Source organism: Amia ocellicauda, chromosome 13 (assembly GCF_036373705.1).
Source record: "Amia ocellicauda isolate fAmiCal2 chromosome 13, fAmiCal2.hap1, whole genome shotgun sequence".
Classification (NCBI taxonomy): Eukaryota; Metazoa; Chordata; class Actinopteri; order Amiiformes; family Amiidae; genus Amia; species Amia ocellicauda.
This window is the reverse complement of record NC_089862.1, coordinates 17,131,608-17,154,398: the sequence shown is the minus strand read 5'-3', so window position 1 is coordinate 17,154,398 and position 22,791 is coordinate 17,131,608. Positions and strand designations below refer to the sequence as shown.

The window sequence follows — 22,791 nt, the reverse complement described above, 5'->3', positions numbered from 1 at the left end:
CACATTGGATGAGTCCATGTAGACTCCTAGGTCTTTCTTATGCGTTACTTCATCTAGTTCTATTCCTCCCATAGTGTAATTATAGTGGACATTTTTGTTACCTTCATGTAATACCACACCTGAATATTATCCAAGTCACTTTGAATAGCCTGTGCTGCCATGATTGTATCTGCTCAGGCACCTGTTTTATCATCATCTGCAAATTTGACAAGTTTGCTAACTATCCCAGAGTCCAGATCATTATTATAGATTAGAAAAAGCAAAGGCCCTAGTACTGATCCCTGTGGGACTCCACTAACAACCTCAATCCAGTTAGAAGCAACTCCTCTAATCGACACCCTGTTTCCTATCCATCAACCAGTTCATAATCCATCTACTTACATTACCCTGAATGCCTACAGCTTCCCATTTGAGGATCAGTCTCTGGTGTGGAACCTTCAAAAGCTTTTTGAAAATCTAAGTATATCATATCATATGTTTTCACGTGATCTACAGCTGCAGTTGTGTGTTCATAAAACTCTAATAAATTAGTAAGACATGATCTGCCTCGTCTAAACCCATGTTGACTATCTCCAAGAATAGAATTTTCATTGAGATGCTCCTCTGTTTTCTGTCTAATAATTTTTTCCAACATTTTACAAGTAATAGAGGTAAGACCGATTGGTCTATAATTTCCTGGCTCAGTTCTGTCCCCTTTCTTGTGGATTGGTATGACATCTGCTGTTTTCCAGTCAGTTGGCACTGTTGGTATGTGTGTGTAACATATACATCATATACTTTTACAGTTCTAGCATTACTAGTCTGCATGTAAGAAAATGTAGTACTATTCCATTGTGGGATCATTATTATTATTATTATTATTATTATTATTATTATTATTATTATTATTAGTAGTAGTAGTAGTAGTAGTAGGCATTATCCTAATTACTATCCTAATACAACAACTACAACATTTTAATTCTAATCACACAAGACAAGTAGATATTCAATAGCCCTTGAAGATTTGTAATCTGTCATTTGATATACCATTTTAGTTTACAGTCTACTATCCATGACATGACACTGTATATGCAGACCGGTTTGGGTTTAACCATTCTAAAAACATTCTGTCCATTTTTCTTATTAACAAAAATCATCTGGGAATGTTTAACCATAGCTTCCATTTTATTTCAAGGAAAATCCTAGACACACATTTAACATCTTTTCGTGGCAGCTACAGCACTGCTATGAGGCAGCCTCTGGTCAAATTCAATCATTAAACATGTCATAGGGAGATAGTTACACCACAAAGCCAAGAGACAAGTGAGCGGATTGTCATTCCTTTAGGAACAGGTAACCAAGGTAGGTAGGGGAATTAATACAGGGAGATAAAAATGCTCTACCATCCATGTACTAGAAATTTACATACAACTGCCATACAACACATGCTTTAAGTAAAATAATTCATTCTAAATGGTTCTAAACTGCCCTATGGCAGTATAAAATACACCAAGAAAGAAAGAGAAAACATGTACAAGTGTAAACTGCAAAGCAGGCACACATAGACGGGGGTACGGTGAAAAAGAGTGAAGATTATACAATGCTGGTGCAGCCAAAGAAGCCAATGTAGAAACTCCTCTCGAGTCTAATCTAAACTGATCACTCTCCGAAAAAATACACTATTATTATTATTATTATTATTTTTATTTCTTGGCAGATGCCCTTATCCAGGGCGACTTACAACATAAGTGCAAACAAAGTGCAGAAATACAGTGAAGTACAAGGCATCAATCATTACAAATTCAATTTAGCTAAAACAGCTAAAGTACAGTAAGTGACTTCCTACATCCTGGACAGTGAAAGCTAAGTGCTGTCAAATGTAGGGTCACAGTCAAGGGCTACGGGAAAGGGAGCAAGGAGGAAAACAATCAAGAACGCGAGAAGCATAATAAAAACTGTGAAGTGCTATATATAGCAGGGATAGAGGACTAATATTACAAGTACTGTCGGAAAAGATGCATCTTGAGTAAGCACCGGAATGAGGTCAAGGACTCTGCTGTTTTGACTTCGGTGGGCAGGTCGTTCCACCACTTAGGGTCCAGGGATGAGAAGGAGCAGCTCTGGAGGAAGGAGAGTGGAGAGGAGGCAGAGTTAGTCTTCTGGCACTGGAGGAGCACAGTGGTCTGGAGGGGATGTATGGAGAGACGAGTGACTGAAGGTAGCTTGGTGCAGTTTGGTCGAGACAGCGGTAGGTGAGGGTCAATGTCTTGAACTGAATGCGTGCCGCTATCGGGAGCCAGTGGAGGGAATGGAGCAGTGGAATAGCATGTGCGAATCGTGGCAGAGAGAATACCAGATGAGCCGCAGAGTTCTGGATGAGCTGGAGCGGCGGGTAGTAGTTGCAGGCAGGTCGGCCAGGAGGGAGTTGCAGTAGTCCAGGCGGGAGAGGACCAGTGACTGGACGAGCAGCTGAGTCAAGTAGTCGGTGAGGAAGGGACGGATCCGGCGTATGTTGCTCAGGAAGAATCTACAGGTGCGTGTCAGCGTGGTGATGTGCTGGGTGTAGGAGAACGCAGGATCGAGGGTGACTCATAGATTTTTAGCGGAAGAAGGAGAGAGTGTGGTGGATTCCAAGGGGATCGAGATGGGGAGGTCAGCAGGAAGGTCAGGGTGAGGAAGAGTGGGGGAAAAAGAGGAGATCCGATTTGGAGAGGTTGAGCTTGAGGTGGTGCGAGTGCATCCAGGCGGAAATAGCAGACAAGATGCGAGAGGGGGATGAGAGGGTCAGAAGTGGGAAAAGACAGGAAGATCTGGGCATCATCAGCGTAGAAGTGGTAGGAGAAACCATGGGAAGCGATGAGGGGGCCCAGGGAGCGAGTGTAGAGAGAACAGGAGCGGGCCCAGGATGGAGCCATGGGGAACGCCTGTCAGGAGAGATTGGGGGGTGGATGAGGAGCCTCGCCATGTCACTTGGTAAGACCGGTTGCTGAGGTAGGAGGAGAATCAGGTGAGAGCAGTCCCAGAGATTCCAAGGTCAGCGAGGCAGGAGAGGAGGATGGAGTGATCAACGGTGTCAAATGCTGGGTCAAGGTCAAGGAGGATGAGGACTGAGGAGAGGGAGGCGCCCGAGCACAGCTGAGGGAGTCAGTGACAGCCAGGAGAGCCGTCTCAGTGGAGTGAGCTGTGCGGAAGCCGGATTGCAGAGGATCCAGGAGTGAGTGTTAATAACAACAAACATGACACACACTCAACAACCAAACCAATCCAACATACTAAGTCCGTAAGTTTGTTGTCGTGTTGTGTTGTGTTGTGTAGGTCAGGTGCTTCTCCAGAGTGAATCATCCCACGAGGCTTCTGGGGGATGTACTGCCATTCAGGGTGGCCATGTGCCACACAACAAAAAGGAACTGTAATACCGCACTGAAAGTAAACTGCAGTGAAATTTAAATTGATACAAAAGCTATTTCTCTGAGCAGTGAAAAACACCTTAAACAATTTAAGTGTCTGACCCTTGAACTGACCTGCGTGAGCACAGGGGTCAGCTTTTTTTTTTTTTTTTTTAGGAAATTGCTAATGCATTTGTGATAAAAAATGTCTTCTTCATACTCAATCACTTAAAAGAATGCTGCAAATAAAATGCAGTTTAACCAGCTGTGTATAATGCTGCTGCTGCTATTTAAAACATAACTGCTGTGAATTGAAGAAAATGGCATTACTGAGAAAAAATGTGTATTTGAATGGATCTTAGAAAGCTTGACAAAGCACTCTTAAGGCTCAGATGTTTGTTATTTCCAAGTTCTCATGTGGAAAGATCCCTTCAGCACTGATATATACTTCTGGCACTACAGTAATGGCCACTAGATTGACCAGAGTCTTCACACCATTTACAGATACACTACTTCTATTGCTTTCTATTTGGCAATGGAAGCACTCAGTTCCTTTTACATTGTAACATGACTGAGACACAGCATGACTCTACAAAGCCTTCCATTCCATTACATGGCAAAGATCTGGGAACTATTCCGCCGTGACGTCAACAGCTGTTCATGCGTTAGATGTGATTGAAAGCCTGCAGCTGAGCACGCACCTGGTTAATCCACTTGTTGTAGCAGATGCCCAATCCAGAATCTCAGTGAGCATCTCACATAATTCAGACACCCATGAAGATGTGGAAGGTCATACTGACCTTCTAATAAGCAGTCTGTCTGTGCAACATTACAAAAGCTAGAGATAATAAGAGGTGAATGTGGTGAATGGCCACATGCAGAAAGTGCTACACTTTATGTGTGGTTGGCCTAAATCTATACGGGATATTCCCAGTGATGTCTGAAATGATGATGTCATAGCAAATGCAAAATGGATTGTCATTCCAGTCCCTCCGAGGGACGAATCTAATATTGTAACAAAGGTGATGCCTTCATCCAAGGTAATTTACAAAAGCTAGAAAAACCAAAATTAAATCTAATGTGTCCAGAAGGATAACCTTATGTGTAATAGGTGTACAAATTATGCAGTACAGAAGATTGCATAATGTTGGATGTATTAGACAAGACTGTGTATTTATTCCAATTATAATGTGCGCATTTAAAAGGAACTTGCCCCAACTTTGCCTAGTCCTGAGAGAGATGTTTTTAGATTTTCCCTACAAATGAAAAGTCACTGACTAATTGTAAAGAGTGGTTGAAACACTGTAACTGACTATCACAAGCAGGTGATAAGGTGTTACAATATGAAATAGTGTCTTTGCACATTTGTATCTGAAAATTTGTTTGAGATATCTCATTTATGTGTTTTTACAGATAACTTGAAATCATTTTAAGATATCTGAAAATAATTTCAAGATATCTCAAATACATTCCGAGATAGGCTTCCTGTGTATTTTAAGATAACTGAAATACATTTAGAAATATCTCAAAATAATTTCCTATATACTTGCTCAGTTACATAGAAATAAATGAATGAGTTCACAGGAAGTGATAATCTCAGGCAAAATTAAGTAATAGCTAAGCCAAAAAATATATTGTGCAGAAGGCAAGAAGGATCATGCAAGAAGAAGCCATGCCATCAACTACACACTCAAGGTAAATACAAATTAGAACTACACTGACAGTCATTAAGAATGATATCCACCTCAAATGGATTAATTAGAAGGTTTACCAACAGAAATATGCTAAAGAGACAATTCAGAAAATAACTGTTATTCAAATTCTTATGTACAAGTGAGTGGGAGAGTAATAATGAATGGGTCAGAGGTTAATATGTGTTTACCATTAATTACAGAGATTGCATAAATAGCCAATCCGATCATGTTGTTCTAATAAAGCACAGATTATGTCTAACAGTGATTGCTGACAAAGTGACATATTTTAATGTGCAACATTTGCTTCAGAATGTCTTAATATAAGTTAATATATGTTTAAACAAATCAATATACATACATGTATGTTTCATCCTTACTCTTTGGGAGCAAGAGAATGCAGCTCAAAGATACAGAATAAAATGTATGTTTTATTAAGTAACAATGTTATGCTGTTTCTTGACATAATGTTTGTGCTTCGACCTTACACTGGTTAAAAAGAGTGCAAAATCTTGAGTATATGTTTATCATATCTGTTTAAAAAAACTAAACAAAAAAATGTACTTTCAATTTTTGTTAACAAACTTTCACAATGGATGATCTCCAGGAGTAACACATAGTTAAGAACAATGTGCTGGATTCTTTTATCTCAGATGTTCCTTTTCCTAAAGTTTTATACAGCAGCATCTACATGTGTTAAAAAGGCAAAAATGAGCAGGCTCACAAGATACCAAAGGTTTAAATCTAAAGTCATAGTGGGAACTCGCTTTCTGACTAACATTACATTTGTTTCAAGTGCATTGTTGATGCTTATTAAATTAAATGCTGATGATACTTTCAAGATGGGATTCAGATTTTTGTGGGATGTTAATTTACTTTCCATGTGCTTCCCGGTGGCGGTTATGTTTTGCTGCAATTGTTGGGAACAGGGATGTTTGTAGACTTCAAGTTGTAGGGGGGCTTTGAAATGGTGTCCAGGACCGGGGGCGGGGTTGGATGTGCAAAGAGATTTTTCCTGTGGGAGAGTGGTGGGGGGTGGGTGTTGCAGACAGTGTTTAGTGGAGTTACTTCTTCATTCTTGGATTCTTCTGAAGCCCCCCTAAATATGGTCTTGCAACGCCCTTGGTTAGGTACATTTATATCAATGATATTGTAGTGACTGGCTTAAAAACATACATATTATAGGCAGATTGTTTGTTACAGATTTCACTGATTTGATTCATGTTTTGTTGTACTGCGTTTATTGATGTGCTGACAAACTTCCCAAAGAGCTTTGGAAGCTCTTACTGCTGTAATTGTAATCGGACATACCAGTCTTTTATTAGATCATACAAGTTATTATTTTTGTTTGCCTCCGCACCCCCATTATCCTATTTTGTATATATACCCACACTTACCCTAACCCTGCTATGCATGTGATTAACATATGAACTCACATGACATGCATGGCATATTCATGTGTTTATCCTGTGGTGTTCATATATAATTAATGAGGAATCACAGCACCTGTGTGACCGGCAAGTGTGTATTCCCCTATGAAGATAATTAAAATAACCCAATCAAGAGAGCAGGCTCTTGCAGTTTGCTACAAAGAATGCTGAAAGGAAGAATTGTAACTTCCCAGCAGGAGTGTAGTCAGAGTACAAATAGAACAGATTTATACTTGCTACACTTCTTCACAGAAGCTGATAACATTCATTATAATCTTGGCTCCAGTTGCTTGTCTCTTAAATATAGTGCATGAGAGGGTATTAGACCTCTGCAGTATGCTGTGTATTTAAACAATTTATAAGCTGCATGTTTGTAAGTAAGTGTTAATAGCAAGTATGATAATTGCTGTTTATACTTGATATCATAAAACTGGAGAAAAAAAAGCTTCTTATTTCTTTGTTGTCCTCTCAAATCATACATGCTAATAATCCTTTCCAAACAAATGTGAATGCAAATGTTGAAATATCCACGATATTGTAGAGGGGTTTGCTCAGATCTAAAGATATGAAGCTATAAGTGTGGATAATGTTTTCAAATAATATTATGATTATTTTTCATGTGGAATCCCTTATATGTGATTATGTGTGTGTGTGTGTGGGGGGGGTGTTTGTACAGTTAATAAAACAATTCTAAACTTTTTTGGACTATTTATTGTTAACAATTGGGGGACAAAAGTTTTTTGGATGTTTAATATTCAAGAAAAAAAGTATTGATTTGTTTTTACCCTTGTGGTTATAAACAGTTAGATTTTTTGTCTGTTTTCTTTTACTCAAGTTACATTTTCTATTTCCTTCAAAATAATTTGAATTGGATTCTTCCATCAAGTTTTGTTGAAACTACATGAAGAAATGCAAATTAGTATGCAAACAAAACATTCCAAACATGACATCATCATGGATTCTTCAAGCATGCAGAATTTTTGAATGTTTGGTTGATAGGTAACCAGCAAATACATACACAATCATGTGTTATGGAAAGAGAGAAGCTGATAGCAGCATTAACTTTATTGTCTTCAAATTATATATATATATATATATATACATACACACACACACATTTAATATTTCTGGCAAAATGGATAAGGATCTCAGCTCCAAGAAAGACAAATGCGGCAAAAAGGTCCTCTTGGAATCCATCTTATGTCCTGCTGACCCTAACAAGCCCACCTCCATCAGAATGATCCTGAGGAGGGTAAAGCCTCATCCCTCTGCTGCCTCCCCATTCTCTGAAGAGTGCTGTGTGTCCTCGTTCAGGGAGGAGTACAGAGGCCATGGGGAACCCCAAATGGAGACCGTTGTGGACCCCATGCTGGTGACCTACAGAGGGCAGGCCAAGGAGCTGGGCTGGCGCATCATGAAGAGGCAGGGGCAGGCCCTGTCCTGCCACCGCTTACAGTAAAAGGTGCTCTCTGACGGATCACTGCGGTTAACGGACAGCTTCTCCACTGGGGGGCGCAAAAGATCTGCTCCCCAGATGGAGGCGGATGTCAGCGGGGAGCCCCTGCCTGAGAGCAGCTCTACATGCCCACCAGCACAGAAGAGAGTCTAGCCCTGAGCGTGCCCTGGCTTCAGCAGCATTGAGCTATTTTAGCATGCAGGCAGGGGCAGCATGAAATAGAAACAAATTTCACATGTGAATAACACTTGATTTATAATATAATCTAATGTGCTCATGACTGACATTCCAGAGCAGCAGTTCTTTTTTAAAACATGATTTGAAGCTAGATCATTTGTTCAGAAGTTGTATACGAGAAAAAAATGTTAACGATATGTGCTTAGCGACCTATATGTCTCTTTTTGAAATATATACAAAAAATCACTGATTGCTGCTTTTAGCAATTTTCCTTTGAGTGGAATTCATTCATTCCCAGAAATTCCTTCCCCAATTGTGTATCAAAGCTATTGTTTCTAGGTTGTAATAGGTAGCTAGCCAACTAACGTAGCTAGTTAGCTTTCTGCCAAGGAAACAGGATGTTTAAACTGGGCTAGCATGCAATACCCATGACACGGACTACTAATAATATATTTTTTACAGACTGAGTGATCAAATATGGTGTGGTCAGTGGAATGGCTAAGCTCTTTTCAGGGGTGGGCATAGACACCCCGGGCCTCCCCTGTCCCACCTCCCCACAGTCTTAATCTATCATTTTCATTTTTACTGACTGTTAAAACAACTAGTCAGTTCATCATCATAATCATCATCGATTCTACTGTGCAGTTTTTTTTTGTTTTTGTTTATTTGCATTGAGCAATACGGAAGGAAAAATATGGTAAAATATCAAAACCAATGTGCAGCACTGTGGAAAAGTGCCCAAGGATTCAGAAGCAGACTTTTTGATTATGATGTGATACTGGGTTCTGCAAAGTGCTAAGAATAAATGTTGCTTTTTCACCTTGTATCTCAAACTTGAATAATGTTATTTCAATGGGGTTTTTTCTAGTCAAGAAGATGTCAAAAGAGATGAGATTTTAGAGGTAAGTCTGGAGAGCTTGCGGCAAAGGTGCACAGGTCATAGCCTTTTTACAGATGGTAACTAAAAATACTTCCATAGCCTTCTTCACTCTTCACATTTTTCTGTCCAGCCTAAGGGTTATCCTCTGATAAGCACACTGTGAACATGGCAGCCAGAACTATTTTTAGTATTATATATAGAGAGAGAAAGATAGTTAGATATAGATATATACACACATATATCTATATATTAATGTTTTCAGAAGCCAGTTTATTTATCCAGTAATGTTCAGTATTTTAGTATACTGACATTAAAGATGGCAAAGCTTATTATAAAGTCCTTTATGTATTTAATTTCTTACTTGTTGCTTTTCTAATAGTATGTGTTCTACCACATTGTATGCCATTGAACTCATTGATCTCATTAAAGCTTTCACCTGCAAACTGTGACCCACAAATAATTGTTAACATAATATTTATGAATATAAACGTCGTAAGAAAACAAACTTGAGGAAAAAGTAATAATGACATAATTAGCAGATTGTCACAAAATACTTGCTACTGCTCACAATGCCTCTGAATATGCAATCAAGTTGGCATTTCATTCCAATTTAGAAAAAAAAATGAAAATTAGACCAAAAAATATCTCTCTGCTAAGAGAGATAAAATGGAAATCATTTGCACGGACGGTTTAATGCAAAATCACAACATAATTTTATTTTCAGATATTTTATTTGTGTGATTATTCATAAACTGTTATGGCTATCTCATACATACAGCAGCATTTTTCATTGACTGATTTTTTTTTTTTTTACCACATTTAACCTTTTTGGAATGACTGTTTGCACCATCCAAATTCTATTACTTGATCTGATGCCAGGAATTGTAAAACAATGCATCCCGATTCATTTCTGTGTCTTACCTTCCTGGCAAGTGTGTATGTCAATGAGAATTGAGAAATAGTCACTTGTAAAAATAATGTATCTCTTTCTATATCAGTATGCATGTTCTCCCTTATATAATAATTTTCTTCTTCAGTGCAATGAGATATATGATTAAATGGGAATCAAAGTAATTTGTATTTCTATTTCATTCATTCCTATTTGAAAAGTATAATACAATTTGTACAGTCACTTTTTGAAAAGCTAAGGACACGGGAGTTCATTGTCGTTAAATAACACTGGACAGTAGTCCTTTCTTACCTATAAATCAGTCACATTTACAGAGTCCCTTAATTAATATGAACAGCCTTGACTTGATATGCTTTTGATAAGGTTCCACACCAAAGACTGATCCTCAAATTGGAAGCTGTAGGTATTCAGGGTAATGTAAGCAGATGGATTATCAACTGGTTGATGTATAGGAAACAGAGGGTGTCGATTAGAGGAGTTGCTTCTAACTGGAGTGAGGTTGTTAGTGGAGTTCCACAGGGATCAGTACTAGGGCCTATGCAGGTAACAAAAATGTCCAATATAATTACACTATGGGAGGAATAGAACTAGATGAAGTAACACATGAGAAAGACCTAGGAGTCTATGTGGACGCCTCACTTTCTCCATCCAAAGAATGTGGGGAAGCAATAAAAAAGGCAAACAGGATGTTAGGGTATATTGTCAAAAGTGTAGAATTGAGAACAAGGGCAGTAATGTTCAGACTGTACAATGCACTAGTTAGAGCTCATCTGGATACTGTGTGCAGTTCTGGGCTCCACACTTCAAGAAAGATATCGCTGCTCTAGAGGCAGTTCAGAGGAGAGCAACCAGACTTATTCCAGGTCTGAAGGGAAAGTCCTACTGAGAGACTGAGGAACTGAACCTTTTCACCCTGGAACAAAGGGGACTACATATGGACTCGATTCAAGTCTTCAAAATCGTGAAAGACATCGACCACATCAAACCAGAGGAGCTTTTCCAGATCAGCAGGGACACACGCACCCGGGGACACAAATGGAAATTGGGCTTCAAGGCATTCAAGATGGAAAACAGGAGACACTTCTTTACACAGAGAGTAGTCACAATCTGGAACAAACTCCCCAGCGATGTGGTAGAAGCTGAAAATTTGGGAACATTTAAAATCAGACTGGATGGGATCCTTGGATCACTTAGTTATTAATGGACACTAAACAAGCACGATGGGTCGAATGGCCTCCTCTCCTTTCTTATGTTCTTATGATCACTTCTGCACCAAGGACAAAATGCATTAGACTGATACAACAGTATATGGTGGTTTAGCCTTATGTATTATAAAACATTTGCAAACGTTTTAATCTTTATTTCAAGCTCTGTCCGAAAATGGACAACTATTGGCTAAATATATTTTTTTAATTACCATAAAATCCTTCATTCGGCTTCAGAAAATAAATAAAAAAAATTGGGAGGTTTTACAGTAATTATTATAATTATTTACCCCTATTTTTTTAACATAGTTATGGTGCTTTAGTTTGCCCTGGAAGATTCTGACTCCAGTGTTTCTCAGCACAGCAGCACCGCGCACACACAGCTGAGTGCTGTGGTGAAACAAACACACACCCATTGAGAAACACAGGGCTCATAAAATAATAAACATGTTTTAATAAAACCCTCATAACTAACAGAAAGTGTTTTTAAAGGCTGTGCTGCATTTGAGTATCCATGGTTTTGACTATTGTTTATTTTTGTCATGACTGAAGATTACTGTATACTATGGCATAGATGCGCATTTTCACTGAAAATGTAATCGCTTTTCAAAATTCACAATAGGAATTAAAATAAACAAAAACAGTAAATGTTTGATGAAGATGTTGACTTGGATATCAGCAAACAAAATGTCAAGCAAGCTCAGATCACAGTAAAACATCTAAAGAAAATCAGTGAACAAAGCATCTCTAAGATAATGTTGGATAAAACTGAAACTATACATGGTATTTATAAAACTATTTCAAATCGTACATCTTGTTTTGGCTATGATTTGTATTGCAATACGTTTTATATATGTATTAAATTAGTTACACTTTAGAGGGCAATTTTAAATACATTTCTTAAAACCAAATGCTGCTGTGCTGTGCTGCCTGAGCTATAACCTGCCCCTGTGTGATCGGCAGTGTTGAGCACTGAGCAGGACTTGAGAGATCCTGATGCGTGTAAAATACTAATATAAGCCAAACCAGCACTTAACACTATCATATTATTTGTTCTAATGTATAGAACATGCACATGTTTCTATTTGTGTATGAAACTGCTATATACCTAGGTATATATACCTTGCTCTTTGTTCTAATGTATAGAACATGCATATTGTTATATTTGTCCTTTATTCTACCTTATTCTAATTTATTCATTTTTACAATGTTTGATTTGTGGTTGTTATTTATGATGAAAATGAATATTGAGTTTATTATGTAAAACGTAAAAATGTAAAATCCTGCCTTGAGTGCATATTTGACACAATTTCTATCTCACAGGGAGAGATTTGAGGGATCCATGCTAGAAAATGTCTGTTTTGTATGCAAACAAAAAAGTAAATAAATATTGGCAGATATATCAGCAATTATCGGTATTGGTACCAGATGCAAAAAACCTGTATCGGATGGGGTCGAGACACAATCTCTCGAAAACTCTTCATTGCAACTCTAGAAGAAGTGCTCAGGATTGTGGACTGGGAAGAAAAAGGTATCAAGTTATTTGAACATCTGATCTGCCGATTACATTGTCATATTTGTAAAAACACCTGAAGACCTGCAGCTTCAATTACAAGAACTCTGAGATGCAGCAAGAAAACTGGACTGGAAAACTGAAACTGAGTAAAACCAAAGTCATGTTTAAAAGCTTTGTTAAACCTAAGAATATTTAAGTAGCTCAAGGGATACTTGAAGAGGTCAAAAGTTAAGTCTACCTTGGACAACAAATCAGCACAGCAGGAAATGTTATGTGAAGAGTGAAAATGGGATTGAGAGCATTTGGAAGATACATGATGCTGCTGAAAGGAAATGTATCCACTTGCCTGAAGAGAAAAGTATTTGATCAATACATATTACCAGTGCTCATGTATGGCCATGAAACCTGGTCACTCAATGCAAAAGTGGTTCAAAAACTGCAGACGACACAAAGAAGCATGGAAAGATGTATACTTGGAATTACAAATATAGATAGGAAAATAAATGAATGCATCTGAGAATATGTGACATTAAAAATGGTCAAATGGCAATGGGCCACACATTGCATAAATAACAGATGGATAAAGGAAGTGGATCCCAAGAGATTAAAAAAGACCTATTAGATGACCACATAAAAGACGGGAGGATGAAATAACCTTGGTAGACATGACTTGGAAAAATGAAGCTATAGGTCGAAGAAAGAAGAAGAAGAAAATGGATCAATATAAGCTGCTGACGATGATAAGAATATATAGATACATAACCACTGCAAAATATTGAATTATGATAGAATTAAAAATGCAGGCATGAGGCAGTGTTTTAATGGGCGTTTTCTTTTAATTTAATGATGCTACTTCCAATGGCTTTAGTACACACCTCATTACAAGGGTTTAATAAATACTCAATTTATTTTATGAACTCAGATAAACTCAGGGGCACTTTATGAACTGCGATAAGTTCAAATTGTGAACCAAGTACCAATACCCATTGAATCGCTGCCCATTTTTATCTAAATGACATATTGGCAGGAAGCATTTTCAGAAAGGCTTTAAATACCTACTATTGTGCATTACCATTAGAGGGAGATTTTGAGTAACATTATGTATGTATGAAATAAAATACAGTATATGTGTGCTAGTTTTAATTCTAAACCATATAGCAATACCACCAAGGAAATTATAGTGTTCAAGTCCATAGTGTCTGACTGTTTCAATCATCTTTAGATCCTTTTGCTCCCCAGAATTTTAATGCACATTGCTGGGGTCTATTCATAGACTATTCACTATTTTTGAGTGGCAATCTTGATAGCCACATTCCCTGTATTGGCTCAGTAGGTTAATTATTTAGCATTTTATCCCTTAAGCTGTGGTTGACCATTTTAAATACAGTACATCCCATATCACCAGCTGCAGAAAATGTGTAAAGCAAGTTGACATCACAGCCACTTCTTCTTAACATCTTCTGTAAGCCCAATGATGTCTGGCTAGCACCACTAGTCCTATTTCCTTTTTAAGTCCATGAGGTTCCCAAGCAGTTCTACAAAGGTTTTGTCACTGTGCAATCCCGTTACAAAATGTAGTGAAAGTTTAATTATTGCCTTCCAATTTCTGAATCCTAAAACTAGATAGATGATGTACAGGTGCTCTACCAGAACACAAATGAACCCCTTACAAATGAGATGACAGAAATATATTATAACCCATAGATGTATTAGACATTACATTGGAAAGGTTTCCGCCACACTCCACCCACGAACAAGACTTTATTTTCTTAGATATGCATAGTAAAGTTTATAAAGGATATGGTAATTGTGCTAGTCAAGTTGCTCCTTTAGATTTTCTATAAGGTTTATTAAAGAAACTCTTTAACGGTTGTGATTGTGTTGTTCTTATAAGATTTACCTGATATTGATTATAGGATTTCGTAATTATTTTTTAAGTGTTTTCCCATAAGACAATAACACTGCTTTGCTTGATTAATTATTGTGAATCTTAAAAAAGAAGCCAATATACATTGTGCTGGCATTCATTTCATAGGTCTTGTGTTTTGTTCAGAAATAATTAGATATTTTATCACTGTCCAATGAACATATATAACATAATGCATATCAAACTCCCTAATGTCTCTAAAGAAATGTATGCTTTTATTGAGCAGCATATCAAAAAAGGATGCAACTGTATATTAATTTAGACTTCTAATTAAGCACTCAACACATCATTTTAACTATTCACTATCATTAGCATCTTAATGTGATAAACTAATGTAGCTCTCACATTCGTACAAAAACAGTATGCTGAAATGGTAGTGGCTATGCAGGACTGAGAGAAAACCATCAGGTTTTGAAATGCATGTGCTAGTCTCCCATCTTAACCCCAATGGAATGAGCCTGACAGGAGAGTGAAAAACAGGAGTATTGCCAGCAAAAAATATGCTCTGGGAGATGATTAGAAATCAATTGGGAGTAACAGAAGCCTATTCATGGTTAAATGTGTGTGACAGGATGCCCACAGTATGTATAGGTATAATAACTAATACAGTGGGGGGATGTAGCAAAAATGCTCCTTGTAATTTTATGAAGGTTAATGCTTTTTCAGATACATCATTTTTTGTGTGATTCTTTCTTTCATAGTTGTATTTCACTATGATTTTTCAATGTGATCCAATCAGTTTGATAGACAGTGTATATACAAGGTATGTATTTTTATATTTAAAAAATTTCATTTATTTGTTATTTGATGTTATGTTATTATATGTTATAAGTTTAGGGGGTTGTAAGTACATCAATAATCCTACTGTACAATTACATTTTTCTTTATTTTCTCCTAAACATGCTCATCTTTATGGTCAAAAAGTGAACTTATCAGTAACAATATGACATTTCAGTAAATGTTGTTCTCAGCAATATGGGCATATTTAGTAAAACATGTACTGACTAACAGTCTTATATTGTTTAAAATCACAATCACAAAAACCTATGACACTGAAGACAACAAACACAAATAATGAATTGTTTTATCCAACATCCATACAAATTGTAAACATAATCAGTAGTTACAGAATGATATATTTGTTGGAATTACATTATAAAATCTGCTGCATCATATTACACTTCAATGTAACATGATAACTTGTTTCTAGATGTGCAAGACTACAAATATCCAATTGAAGGAATTGAAATGTCTAATTATAACGTTACGCTCCACATAGGGGCAATGAAATGTTAAAAAGTGAATGAAAAAAAAAGAACAAAGCAGAACTGACTCATTAAAATTATTTTGTTAACCCAGATTTTCTATACTCATCCAACATTTTCTCAAACAAGTTTAATTTCATAGGCAATTTTCATCTGATTGAAAAGATAAGACAGTGTAGGAGAAGAAAACAATTGTCTAAGGGTGGACTGGGCATACTATTTTTGGATCATATTCGGATAGTATTTTGCTGTGCCCGAAAACAAAAATGTATGTCTCTCGAAGTGTGACAATTGCCTGGGTTATCCTGTGTATCACCCTGCAGGCAGTGGATACATCTACACCAAACAAGTCAGCAGCAATAACTTTTTGGAAAGACCCTATAGCAAAAAATGTCAACATCAACAACAGTTGTATCATTGATGGAAGAGAGATGTTCTTGTCTCAGTACCTTACGATCTGTGGTTTTAATTCATTTACCAGCTGCATTGCGTTTTCCTCATTCTCTTTCTGAAACATTGCATAGAATCAAACGTCTTTAAACTCTGTAAATGGGTTAATACAGTCACGTATGACTCGACTTCAACACATTTCTCCATCTCAACCGGCAGCCACGTTTCTCACTAATCCAGACTCAATCCACCTCGACCCAAGATTGGAATGTTATCTCTAGGATTGAATGTGAATCTTTATATACACAAAGAAAAGCAAACCACATGGATTCAATCCACTGAGCTTAATCCATGGTGAATCTTGCTATATGTAATCCAATCCCTAAGTCTAAGGCTTCAAACGGCCACACAAGGTCAATGCATCCCTTTTTTTCCTACAGTGCCTCCATGATGGATACCTAATAATGTATCATGTCTGAATGTCATTTATATGGCCATTATATTTGATTTAAAGTCATTATAAATTCACATTGTTCTTACAGCTTCAGCTATAGATCTAAAAGCAAATTGCTTCCTTGATTCAGAACTGAGACAGAACTTTTCAATATAACAAAGAAGTAATTTGATCCCACTGTAATGACATGCTGAACCTTATTAACAAGCACTGTTCTGGCTCTTTCATTTGTTTCTAATTTTAAAGCTTTGTAACAGAAAATGATTGAGTTATTTTCATTTTTTTCCTTGATGAATCTCTCTAACTCCACAATGTCAAAATGTATTAAAAAGCTTTAAACACTGAGAAAATGCTTACTTGATATAAGCTAATTTTAATACGGCACTGATCATTCAAGTTTAAAGCTGTTCCCAAAAGAAAATCTCAGCACTGATCTCGAATGCCTGGCTTTTATTCCAAAGAGTTCCTTATGGCCAAAAACATGGTGGTTTTTGCCTCATCTTGGATCTGAGGCTTCTGAATTGCAACCTCCACAATTCCATCATGCTGTCTATTTGACCAAGCAACTGGTTCACGACCATGAACTTGAGGGACACTTATTTTCACTTCCGGATCTTACACGGTCTCTGGAAGTTCCTGCACTTTGCATTTCAGGGCAGAGCCTCTGAGTTTTGTGTTCTTCTGTTTGGCCTGTTGCTTGCTCCTAGCACCTTCTCCAAATGCATGGATGACACCCTGGCCCCTCTGTGGCTTCAGGGCTTGTGGGTGCTGAATGACTTGGATTAGCTCTTGTGTGCCCAGTCGATGAAGCAGAGTCTGGTCCTCAATCATTCCAGGGTTTAGGCCTCAGAGTCAACTTGGAGAAGAGCGACTGGGGCCCAGCCAATGGCCTCAATTTCTGGGACTATACCTGGACTCTGTGTCCACAAAAGTGCCCCTCATGGATGAACAATTTGCCGAGATCCACTCCTGTCTCTCTCTGTTCAGGATGAGAGACAGAGTGAGTATGGGGGTGTGTCAGTGACTGCCGAGGTTGCTAACCCTCCCATTGGGCCTGCTTTGGCCTCTCTAGGCCTGGTTCAATGCCATGGCGCTACATCCACGGCATGATCACCATCACTGGGTTCTGGTCACTCATGCCTGCTGGAAGGCTCTCCACTGATAGAGAGTGACCCATGACATGGATTTCAGTCCCATTTATTGATGAGAATCACCACTGATGCCTACAAACACAAAAAACACAAAAAGTGGTGTGGCACAGTATTGTAGCTTGTGGGGTCAAGGTCAAGTGACAGGGCTGTCCCTTGCTATTGTTGGCACCATTCAGAGAAAGTCAACTCTACAAATTCATCATATTTGTATCACAGGCAGTCATTTCAGACCTGTTGTCTGACTAGAAGTCATGACCTGCTCTCCTGCTCTATCGTGGTCATTTTGCAGTGTTGGATGGAGGGGAAGTCCCCATCCACGCTCAAAGTGTACTTTGGATTATATTTTGGATCACCATGTATAGATTAAATGCATGTACCAGTACCTGAGTACAATTTGCTTTTGGTCTTCCAGCAATAGCCCCCTCTGAGGGGCTGATGACGCACCTTGTTCCCCACTGTGGAAGCCCACAGAGGGCTAACAGGGCACCCACACCCCGGGGTCTTACAAGCCATCTCCACCCAAGGGCTGTTGATGTTCCAACCCCCCCACCCCTGAGGGCCACAGTGGAAGACCACAGCCAGCAGCACCATTTAAGAACATTCTGATCTCCTTGCTGCTGTAACAACTATATTGCCTGGAGGGGAGGCAACCATTAGACCTTGGCCGTAAGCCGCGGACCCCCAGAGATGTATTTTCTCCTACATGCCATCCATAGGAGTTTTTGTTTTTCTCTCCTCCTCCCAACTTTCATGTTGATTTACTTTATTTTAGTTCATTTAAACTGTTAAAGGTTTATTCATTTATTTAATTTTTAATTTTGTTGTAGTATGTTTTTCACATGGCTACCCTGCAAAGGGCGCTATACAAAATACAAATTGATTGATTGATTGATTGATTGATTGAGACTGTGTATCACAGGAAGTACTGAATCCTGCCATTCCTATTAGGATACTTCAAGAACCATTTAAAAATATAATTGTATGAAGAAAACCATTTAAATAATAATAGAAATAAATAATCATACATTAAAAAGAAAAGCCATTAAGTAGCTCCTGCTTTCCCAATAGAATACTCATTCTCCTCTTTTTGTCACCATAAAAGCAGAACATCTCAGGTGAATTGACTCCAAATTACTTTTAATTAACTTTAAAACAGTTTAAAAAAATAGTCTTGTAATTATGTATAATTTAATAGCTTTAGCTGTTCCATTCAAACCGTTCTCACCAGAAGCCTGCAGGGTTGCTTGTTTACATAAATATATGCATCCTACTTTTGTATGTCTACACCATGGAGAATTGACATTACTCAGTGTTATTATCCTACCATTATAATCAAACATTTTTAACCACCATCAATTACTTAGCTATTATCTTACCATCTATTGCTTTGTGTAATGTGGTCAATCAAAGTGAGGCTTGTCATCCTACAGGCCCCAGTACACCCACCACCTCATCTAGTAATGCAGCTCAGCAAAGGCTAATGTCCTGCTGCAGTGATGCAATCTTGGACATAGCCTCGAGTTAGAGCTCATCTGGATACTGTGTACAGTTCTGGGCTCCACACTTCAAGAAAGATATCGCTGCTCTAGAGGCAGTTCAGAGGAGAGCAACCAGACTTATTCCAGGTCTGAAGGGAAAGTCCTACTGAGAGACTGAGGAACTGAACCTTTTCACCCTGGAACAGAGGAGACTACGTGGGGACTTGATCCAAGTCTTCAAAATCATGAAAGGCATCGACCACATCAAACCAGAGGAGCTTTTCCAGATCAGCAGGGACACACGCACCCGGGGACACAAATGGAAATTGGGCTTCAAGGCATTCAAGACAGAAAACAGGAGACACTTCTTCACACAGAAAGTCGTCACAATCTGTAACAAACTCCTCAGCGATGTGGTAGAAGCTGAAAATTTGGGAACATTTAAAAATACATTGGATCCTTGAATCACTTATGCCCCGTTTCCACCAGACACGTCCAGCCCCAGACACTTAGACGGGTGTTTCCACTGGCTTAAGCATCTGGACGTGTCCGTGTTTTATGGACGGTTATCGGCTGCCAGATGTGGCCGTAAGCGTCCATCACACCCACCAAGGATATACTTTGCTTTTAGAAGCGGAGATGTGTGCTTGACTTGCAAACAGACAGGGAAGAGATCAGCTACATTATATCAGAAGATATAATTTCAAATGCCATGTGGGATCACAAAGAAATTAGTTTTATTTGCAGCATGGAGTGAAAACCACGTACAGAGACAATTACTGCTTGCAGTTAATATCCGAGTGTATTAAAAACTTGCCGAACACGGATTTCACAGTACCCCGGTGTAGTGCCGAGACTAGTTAAAAATAAACGGAAGGATAATAATCGGATTGGTAGCAGCCAATTTTATTAATATTTTATTAACAACTGGATGGTGTTTCAGGCTGTTGTCCTGTGATTGGTGTGCAGGTCTGTTGTATAACAGCCCCACAGAGACAATCAGTATGAAGGCGATTACAATTTAGTTAACGTGTGCCCATTTACAAGTTAAATTAATGAATAAATAAATACAGCAGATCTGGGTTTCCCCCTAAGACATTAAGGACTGGTTTAATAAATGCGTCCATAAACGACATGACTGAAACTTGCACACTTTAGTTAAATTAACCTGTTATATTGTAGCTGTTGTAACTCTGAAACGTTTGTGTGTACAGTGAGGGAAAAAAGTATTTGATCCCCTGCTGATTTTGTACGTTTGCCCACTGACAAAGAAATGATCAGTCTATAATTTTAATGGTAGGTGTATTTTAACAGTGAGAGACAGATTAACAACAAAAAAATCCAGAAAAACGCATTTCAAAAAAGTTATAAATTGATTTGCATGTTAATGAGGGAAATAAGTATTTGATCCCATATCAATCAGCAAGATTTCTGGCTCCCAGGTGTCTTTTATATAGGTAACGAGCTGAGATTAGGAGCACTCTCTTAAAGGGAGAATCTGTGCAGGGAGCTGAAGGTTCGAGTTGCCAAACGTCAGCCTCGAAACCTTAATGACTTGGAGAGGATCTGCAAAGAGGAGTGGGACAAAATCCCTCCTGAGATGTGTGCAAACCTGGTGGCCAACTACAAGAAACGTCTGACCTCTGTGATTGCCAACAAGGGTTTTGCCACCAAGTACTAAGTCGAAGGGGTCAAATACTTATTTCACTCATTAACGTGGAAATCAATTTATAACTTTTTTGAAATGCGTTTTTCTGGATTTTGTTACTGTTATTCTGTCTCTCACTGTTAAAATATACCTACCATTAAAATTATAGACTGATCATTTCTTTGTCAGTGGGCAAACGTACAAAATCAGCAGGGGATCAAATACTTTTTTCCCTCACTGTATTTTGTTTCAACTGTAACTTGCCCTGGTTAAGGAAGTATGATAAGAAAATAATAAGGCAAAAATGTCGTTTGCAGTTACAAAGCTGTAGTAAGAGTAATTAGTTAAGGGAGTCAAGCTGTACCATTTAAAATACATATCTACTAGCACATATCTTGATGATTACAATAATAACAATAACAATAATAAATAGCAAATATTTATTTTTATTGTTGCACATGGAAACGTTTTCTTACGGTAAGGTAATGCTTGTCTAAATATAAAGTTGATGACCTGCTGTCAACCGTCTCTGTAACAATGTTCCTTTTATGACTCCTCATACAGATTCTGACCACACCAAGAAAAGGGGGTTTCAATGGAATGAATACTGTAATACTTTCTAGCTTCTTTCTTATTTTGCTCCACACGAAGATGATTTGACTCGGGTATAACTTTTGGCCAAGTACATTTTATATCTCTTATTCAAAGCTTGGTCACATATTCTATTTTCCATTTCTTTTTTTATCATATGTTTCTTCATCTTCATTTTATACAGATTAGATCAATAATTATCCGAACATATAAATACTATACACAATCTTAATTAATGAGTCTACATTGCTGGAGGGAAGGATAGAGCATATACTTTACACAATTGTATTATGTTAGTTACCTGGGCCTAATTAAAATGCATTGTCAATGTTTTTAATTTCTGGTGTGCCAGGGATGTTTGGGAAATAAAAAGTGCCACAGAGTTTTGAAAAAGTTAATACTGAAATGGGACAGGCGGAAGGGGTTTGTGTGCCTCACAAAATTGTATGTTAATGAGGTGATACTTTAAGAGGTTCAAAAAGATATTGATATTTTCCTAATCTGCAAATACTGAATTCTATATTTACAAATGGTAAATATCCAACTTTTTCCCAACTCTATGTATATTAGTCAAAATTTTACTTTATCGGTGTTGAATTGGAGTTTCCTCTGAGCTTAACCAATCATCTACCATATCTTATTGCTGCTACCATGATAGTACTCTTAAATCTGAAAACAAACAACAGCTTAGTACACAGTCTTCAAGGGTAAGGTTACGTTCAATCTTTCATTTTGTACAAGAGTTATAGAGCAGCATAAAATAACTATAACTGTAACAAATGCTGTCAAATATGATGCAACAAATATTCATGAACATTGGCAATAAAATCAAAATCTGTGAATGGAAATGTTGTATTTGTTGTATTTACAGAGAATGTACGTACCAGGTCCAGTGCAAAACGATGCAATTACAGCCAAGATGCAGGAAAAGCTGAGATAGGGCATCCAACTCACTGAACTCTGGGGGAAAAGAAAGAAAAAACATTGATGTTTAATAAAAACAATGAAACACTGAATTACAATATCAGGATTGATAGACCAACCATAGCCTAAAGATTGTTTAAGGTAATATTTTTTGTTTATGCTTGGTTTTCCGAATGTTACCAGAATCGACAATGAATGAAAGAGGTCTTGCCCTTGCGTTTCTATAACTGTTACTCAGACCATTCATGCTTTTTCAGTTTCAAACAAAGGGAAAAGCTCCGGAGCGAATAGCAGGTTTGCTGAATTGTACTAGTAATGCTAAACCTGGGTTAA

The 22,791-nt window shown here is 37.9% G+C and overlaps 1 protein-coding gene across 5 annotated transcripts in view; it reads right to left on the bottom strand.

The window, feature by feature from the left end:
* Positions 1-22,791, bottom strand: part of slc2a9l2 (solute carrier family 2 member 9, like 2) — a 118,249-nt gene that overhangs the window by 15,439 nt on the left and 80,019 nt on the right. For all 5 annotated transcript variants that reach the window (XM_066720026.1, XM_066720024.1, XM_066720023.1 and 2 more), the window contains one exon: positions 22,419-22,494. In XM_066720026.1, the coding sequence (XP_066576123.1) occupies positions 22,419-22,494 (76 nt within the window). The remainder of the gene's footprint in view (positions 1-22,418; positions 22,495-22,791) is intronic.